This window comes from Solanum pennellii, chromosome 1, assembly GCF_001406875.1.
Source record: "Solanum pennellii chromosome 1, SPENNV200".
Lineage (NCBI taxonomy): Eukaryota > Viridiplantae > Streptophyta > Magnoliopsida > Solanales > Solanaceae > Solanum > Solanum pennellii.
The window spans coordinates 102,373,865-102,381,233 of NC_028637.1; the positions used below are offsets into that span (position 1 = coordinate 102,373,865).

At 31.2% G+C, this 7,369-nt stretch overlaps 2 protein-coding genes across 5 annotated transcripts in view; both read left to right on the forward strand.

Moving 5' to 3' along the window:
- The first annotated feature begins 1,230 nt into the window (after positions 1-1,230).
- LOC107002424 overlaps positions 1,231-7,369 on the forward strand; it is an 8,102-nt gene continuing 1,963 nt past the window's right edge. The window contains exon 1 of the mRNA XM_015200453.2: positions 1,231-1,308. The gene's annotated coding sequence lies outside the window, so the exon portion shown is untranslated. The remainder of the gene's footprint in view (positions 1,309-7,369) is intronic.
- Positions 1,251-4,438, forward strand: LOC107002431 (COX assembly mitochondrial protein 1-like). Of its 4 annotated transcripts, XR_001454514.2 has the most exons (5): positions 1,251-1,393; positions 1,532-2,439; positions 3,257-3,323; positions 3,658-3,762; positions 3,868-4,321. XR_001454514.2 is itself a non-coding variant. In XM_015200470.2 (4 exons), exons 2-3 carry the CDS (start codon positions 1,765-1,767, stop codon positions 3,302-3,304), a joined length of 723 nt encoding a protein of 240 aa, XP_015055956.1. In that variant the 5' UTR covers positions 1,251-1,393; positions 1,532-1,764; the 3' UTR covers positions 3,305-3,323; positions 3,658-3,765. The 4 variants fall into 4 exon arrangements, 3 of the variants coding, with proteins under 3 accessions (XP_015055956.1, XP_015055961.1, XP_015055969.1); XM_015200470.2 differs by lacking the exon at positions 3,868-4,321 and having other exon boundaries at positions 3,658-3,765; XM_015200475.2 differs by lacking the exon at positions 1,532-2,439 and having other exon boundaries at positions 1,253-1,393.

Sequence of the window (7,369 nt, forward strand, 5' to 3'; positions counted from 1 at the left end):
GACAGGTTTGTGCATTATTGTAACAAGAGAACTCTTATTCGATTAGAAAATAGACTGGTAACTTGTTATTCAAGTAAAAGAATTAAGCATGAATACATTGCATATCAAAATTTGAATCATAATATGTACACGATTAACTTCCAAATTTTTGTCAAATATAAAAGAATATATAAAATAAAATGTCAATGATTGGCCACTATTGGAGCATACTTTCAAATCAAGGGAAATATTCGCAACCTACAATACTAAAGTATCTCAACTAATTCTATCATTTTTTTAATGTTTAATCAACACATTAATTAATGTCGTTTTTGCTATAAGTGTATGAGATTAACTTGTGTGCAACTATTGTTTACACTTTACACCACCACTACAATTTAATTAAGTAATTTTTTTTTCATGTTATAGATTAACATTAAAAATAAATAAATAATTTAAACTATTTTATGAGTAGACTTGTTTTATAGTAAATATTTTTCAAACTCTACAACCAAAAACATTCGTACAAATATATTTCATCCTACTAGATTTTTGAAGTTGAATTTAGAAAATATTAGAAAAAGAAATAGTTTTTATTTTCAAAATTAATGATAGTTTAAAATTTAAAGCTGTGTTTGACCATGAATATAAATCGAAATAGTTTTTTAATTTTTTAGAGTAAATAACTTTTTGTTATTCTTCAAATTTTGACTTTTTTATTGTTTTATTTCAAATCTATTGTCTAGATGTTTTTCGAAGTTTAAATTTTAATTTTATTTAAAAAATAAAAATATTTGCCCAAAATCATCTTAAATTTTTCTTTTAACCAATACCGTTTTAAAAATATTTATCGATTACAAACAAATTAAATTGTATAATCAAAGCAAATATTTAAATAAAATTAAACGGTCAAAAAAAAATCTTCAAAAACATAGTATTACTATTTGATTATTCTATTATTTTTTTTAACAAGAAAAAAAAAGAAAGAGAGAAAATCAAAGTTAGAACATTCACCGTAAACGCCGCCAGGGTCAGGTTTTGCCAACTAGACTAGGAAGTTTTCCAAAAGCTATAGGTTCGGAACATCCAGCTGTATACAGCCTGTTATTTTTTTATAATTTTAATTATATTTTTGTGTAATATTTCACATTTAAACATTATAAATCTCAATTGTAATTTCCATTTCTGGGTTTGGTTTATTCGCTGGCGACAGCCTGTTTCCAACAAAGCTCCCCACCCCACCCCCTCTATCTTCTCCCCCCCATTTTCCCTCACTCTTCTCTTCCATCAATCCCCCCTCTCTCTCTCTCTTCTTCTTCTGTGCTTAGGGTTTTTTTTCTTCTTCTTCTTCCGATTCTCACTGGATACAAGAAGATTCAGGATTTGTGCTTCTCAGATCAAGATTCTCCGTTTGGTAAGCTTTCGTTTGATCTAATTTTTGCATGTATATCAGTACTGTTTTTTGCTTTAGCGTTTGTTTAGAGATAAATGCACTGTTTCTACTTTATATATGTCCATATTGTGATCATTTTGTGTACGGTTTTGTTTTTAGGGGAATCACGTTGAACATAGATAGAGTTCATTGTTGAAGAGGTTTTTGGTGTGCGGGGTGGTTGGTGATTAGATCTCGAGACTGTTGATATATGGTAGTTTTGAGGTGGAGAGATTGAGAGGAGTTAAATCTGTGATTTTCGAGGAGGAGGGAGGAGGGAGGGTTTTAGGTGGTTGAGGGGTTTCAGGTCTCCATGCTGTCAGAGAGCATGCGTGCAATTTGTGGTTTGGGTAATGCCCTATTCGAGATTTGCTGTTGATGCACTAGGTGTAATTACTATTATACTTGTTTCGATTTTGGTACTTGCTGGGTTGTTTTGTATATTGTACTTGATATACTTTCATACGAAGATTCGCGGGCAAGGTTACAATCAGCTTGGTTATTTTCATGGTCCTTGGATTATCCGGATTGTATTTATATTGTTTGCAATTTGGTGGGGATTTGGAGAGGTTGTTCGGCTTAACTTGATTAGAGGGGAAGGAAGATTGTTGAGTGCTTTTGGTTTCAGATGGCAGGAAACTGTTTGCAAGTGTTATATTGTTTCGAGCTTAGGTTTTGCAGAACCTTGCCTGTACCTAACCGTTGTGTTTCTCCTTCGGGCATCCTTACAAAAGTCAGGAACTTTAAGCCAGAAATGGAATGGCAAAACAGTCGGATACATACTTCTTTTTTGCCTCCCAGTTTTTGCTCTACAGCTCGTGCTTATTTTGGCTGGACCACAACTTGAGAAGAATAGCTTGAAACACTTGCCAGAGTATTTCACTAGTCCAGTCAAACAATCTGAAGATGATGTTGCCCTGTGCACTTACCCTTTGTTGAGGATTAGTGATTACGTGACTATTGACCAACCTTGGCAATACCCAAAAGCATTAGCTCATCTCACTATGATGATGCTAATTTCTGATGAGGTAGTTTATGATCTTCCTTAGTCAAATAAATTCTGACAAATTATACATGTTTTATTCAAGGAATTAATAGTAGGGAAAAACATTTCAATCAATGGACGTGTTGAGTGAAAATTATGGGTATCTGTCATGATTAATGGGATACAACTTTCACTGTGTTCGTTTAGATATTTGAGAAGGTTCAATAGATTGGACTAGTCAATTTACGTGTTTTTGCTTTAATAATTTGTTGTATTGTTGATCAATGCAAAGTAAGCCATGATTGGATGCAGAAATTAATATTTAGTCAAAAATGAGATGCAAAAATGAAGTTAAGTAGAGTAAAAGACAGAAAATATGAAGTGCATCTACAGAATCTTTTGGATGTGGAATATATGGTGCAACGGATTTGTTAAATCAGCATAAAAGGGGACAGTTGAAAATAAGGAATGTTGTCTGAAATGCTTTTACCGAATGGGGTTATGCATGGTTATAGAAGTTTAGGTTACTTTATCGCAATGCTATTTGGATTTTGGTGAAAGGAGATGTAATTAACTTGAAAAAGGATACTTTTACCTTTTGTTGTTGTAGGTATAACTATCCCACACCGTAATTCACTTAATGCCTGGGAATTGTCACCATTATCCGTTATTTCTCAAGAATCTAGTACCTGACTTCTATTTGTAACAACAACTGGCTTTTTTGCTTTCTTCTCTCTTTTTTCAAAATGTAAACTGTTTCCTGATGCTTCACACTTTTCTATTGTTTCTTTTTCTTTATGTTTCTCTTACTTCACGGAGAAGGGGATATATTTATTTGAAAATTTTTCCTACTTCTATAGGTTTTGAACTCAAGTGAAGAAGATGCATCCACCTTTGACTCTACATAGACACCCTTTATGTGCTGATGTAAGTTTCTCACATTGCTAAATTAGATTATTTATCTTGTGCTTTTGAAGCGCTGTCTTTGCATGTGTTTATTTGCATTGACATGCTATGTTTCTCGGACTCTTCAAAATGTCAACGGGTGCGTGTCGAATTGGCCGAAAGTATTGTATTTTTGGAGAATACGACACGGGTGTGACATCAAAAGTGAAGAGTCGGTGCAACTTAGTTGACATGTAGTCTCGTCGTGTGTATATCATGGTTGTAGATTAATTTGTTCTTTTTATTTGTTAATTTCAAAAAATAATTGCCAAAACATCTCAAATACGCTAAAGATGGCTATGTCGCCATGGTGCAGATAATTGAAGAGTTTCAGAAGTGTCATACAGACCACCCACTAGGGAAATTCCTTGGGCAATGCACAGAACTGAAAGTAAAGCTTGACCGGTGCTTTAGGCAGGAAGTAAGGTTTCTTACTTTAGCTATTCGGAAATTATATGTCTTTGCAAACATGTCTTCGGTGTTCCTCATGTATGAGCCATTAAAAAAATATGATGTCCTTCTGCAGAAAGCTATAAAGAGGAAAGCAAATTTTGAACAGAGCAAGAAGTTGAAAGAGAGGCTTCAGGCTTACAGGAAAGAAACTGCTGAAATGCAATCTTGAATCTGATAATAGTTATGTTGACAAGACACTGTTGTGCAATATTTCAACACGCGAAGGAAAGCTTAATGGCTGGGATTTATCAGAGAAAGATTGGTGAATAGAATTGTCGTTCGTCTATTCTGTTGTTTTAAAGTGAAATAAGATGTATAGACACAAGAATTGTAGCAACTTATCAGACCATTCAATTTTGGTGCCTGGAAAATGTCAAACATCAAAATACTGAAATGATTGTGTGAACTGATAGAAGGTTCCTGGTAGGAGGTAGCTACCCTTTTAGTATTAGTTGAGGTGCGTGCAAGCTGATTCTAGCACGCAATTTTCGGAAAATTATAGAAGTGCAGTAGCTTGATTCTTTTGAGTTTTATCTTACCTTTCTGTTACCTGTTTTGAGGTAGTGGAATCTTGTCTGGATATTTTAAGACAAAAGCAAATGTGTATTGTTCTAATACAAGCTGTAAGCCAAGTTTCTTTTTTATTTTTGGAACTTGGAGGCTGGAGTGCATACTAAACTCTAAACTTATATTAATGGCCAGTTGGATGAACATTTGCCAAGAATTTGCTCCACAAAAATAGAGTTTCTGTAGGATGGCCAATTGATATTTAAATGGACTCTTGCTGTCACTTATCCAACACTATTTCTATTCCTTTAAAAAAAATTGACTAGTAACTCTTAATGTTGTAACACACAATGGAGGTTTGAGAGTTCCAAATTTGTTTCTATTTTAGAGGTTTACAGGTGGTGAATTAACACCAGTTCTAGCATCTAATCTAAGGATGTGAACTAGTCATCAATGAAGTGGTTGAGAACCATGAGGTCTCAGATTCAATTCTGTTGAGACAAAAAACACTAGGTCATTCTTCTCATTTGTCCTAGCCTTGGTGGACATAATTATTTGGTACTTGTTGCTGGTGGAAATTAGATATTGTTATTGGTGGGAGATGGAATGTATCAACAGAAATTAGTCGAGTTACTAAAAGCAAATATAAAATGCCAAAATTGGGACATATACAAGTGTTGTAGGTCTCTATGGTGGTATCACATGTCCACAGAGAAACTTTCATGGCTTAATACAGAATCTTACTATTCAAATTTTGAAGTTCAATATGTCAAAGCTTAACACATCATTTTTCACACAAAGGATAAGATATATAATATCAATATACATGAAATTCTAGACACATATATAATATCAAGAATGCAATGAGTTTAGTCTTGGAAGGTAAAAAAATTTAACTCACCAAATTTTAATATTGGATTTATTCAGTCTTTGGTTTCTATCTAACCAAATCTTTGTTCCCTTCATAAGCTAAATTATCTTTGTTGATAGTGTCAAAGGAAAACGAAAAGGATTAGAAATTAATCTGATTTGGATTAGCAGATATGTTTTTGTTTTGCCAAATATTGTTGCATAAAAAGAAAGAATTATACCTATCATACGTGGATCTAATTCAACTGTAAAAGCTAATTCATAAGGAGATGATTGTCAAATCTATATAAGTAGACCTTCAATCAATTTTCCAATCAATGTGAGACTTTTACTCGCTTTAATGCTCCCTTCATACTCAAGTCGTTCAACTGTAGCGTGGACTAAGACCTTAATAAGAATAGAGTTGGCTCTGATACCATATGAAAATATGATATCTAGACTAACTAAATTTCAAAAATTAGCTCATAAAAGAGAATTATCTAAGTTGATATAAGTAAATCACCAATTCATTTTTCAATCTAAAATCCTCCAATAAAGTCAAATAGCGTCACTCCTTTTGTAGTGTTTGGAAGACTTAGAAATAATTCAAAAAAGTATTCATATTGCATTTTACATTATTTTCTATTTTTCCCTTTTGTTTTCCTTTGAAATAATTGAGACAAATTTAAAGTTACTTGGGGAATTACGTGTTTAAAAAATAGAGCATATTTTAAGAAATTTTCTTTGATTAATAAGTTGTTTTTTTAAAAAAAGATTACATCAATTTCAATATTTACTTTCCTACCATGTGTTTGGTACAACACGATTATCGTAGAAAAATTACTAATCTCCAATTATCACTTGTTCTTTCTAAATAAGAAAGTAACACATTTCGTTTATGATTTGATCACGTGTTACATGCAAGTTGAACGCACGTCATGATTTATGTCCGTTATAATAGAAAAAACGTCTTTCAATTGAGAGGACACACGACATAGTTTGTGCATTATTGTAACAAGAGAACTCTTATTCGATTAGAAAATAGACTGATAACTTGTTATTCAAGTAAAAGAATTGAGCATGAATACATTACATATCAAAATTTGAATCATAATATGTACACGATTAAATTCCAAAATTTTGTCAAATATAAAAGAATATATAAAATAAAATGTCAATGATTGGTCACTATTGGAGCATACTTTCAAATCAAGGGAAATATTCGCAACCTACAATATTAAAGTATCTCAACTAATTCTATCATTTTTTTAATGTTTAATCTACACATTAATTAATGTCGTTTTTACTACTCAAAATGAACAAAAAATAAAATAAAATAAATCCTTTTACTATAAGTGTATGAAATTAACTTGTGTGCAACTATTGTTTACACTTTACACCACCACTACAATTTAATTAAGTCATTTTTTTTTCATGTTATACATTAACATTAAAAATAAATAAATACTTTAAACTATTTTATGAGTAGACTTGTTTTATAGTAAATATTTTTCAAACTCTAACACCAAAAACCTCGTAGATTTTTGAAGTTGAATTTAGAAAATATTAGAAAAAAAAAGTTTTTATTTTCAAAATTAATGATGTTTAAAATTTAAAGTTGTGTTTGACCATGAATATAAATCGAAATAGTTTTTGGATTTTTTAAAAGTAAATAATTTTTTGGTATTCTTCAAATTTTGACTTTTTTATTGTTTTATTTCAAATCTATTGTCAGATGTTTTTTCGAAATTTAAATTTAAATTTTATTTAAAAAATAAAAATATATGCCCAAAATCATCTTAAATTTTTCTTTTAACCAACACGTTTTAAAAATATTTATCTATTACAAACAAATTAAATTGTATAATCAAAGCAAATATTTAAATAAAATTAACGGTCAAACAAAAAATCTTCAAAAACAATAGTATTACTATTTGATTATTCTATTATTATTTTTTAACAAGAAAAGAGAAAATCAAATTTAGAACATTCACCGTAAACGCCGCCAGGTTCAGGTTTTGCCAACTAGACTAGGAAGTATTCCAAAAGCTAGAGGTTCGGAACATCCAGCTGTATACAGCCTGTTATTTTTTTATAATTTTAATTATATTTTTTGTGTATATTTCACATTTAAACATTATAAATCTCAATTATAATTTCCATTTCTGGGTTTGGTTTATTCGCTGGCGACAGCCTGTTTCCAACAAAGCTCCCCCTTA

Coding starts and splice junctions, on each gene's coding strand:
- LOC107002431 (XM_015200470.2), top strand. CDS start 1,765: ATGCCCTATTCGAGATTTGCTGTTGATGCACTAGGTGTAATTACTATT. Junction 2,440..3,256: donor TGATGCTAATTTCTGATGAG/GTAGTTTATGAT, acceptor CTACTTCTATAG/GTTTTGAACTCAAGTGAAGA.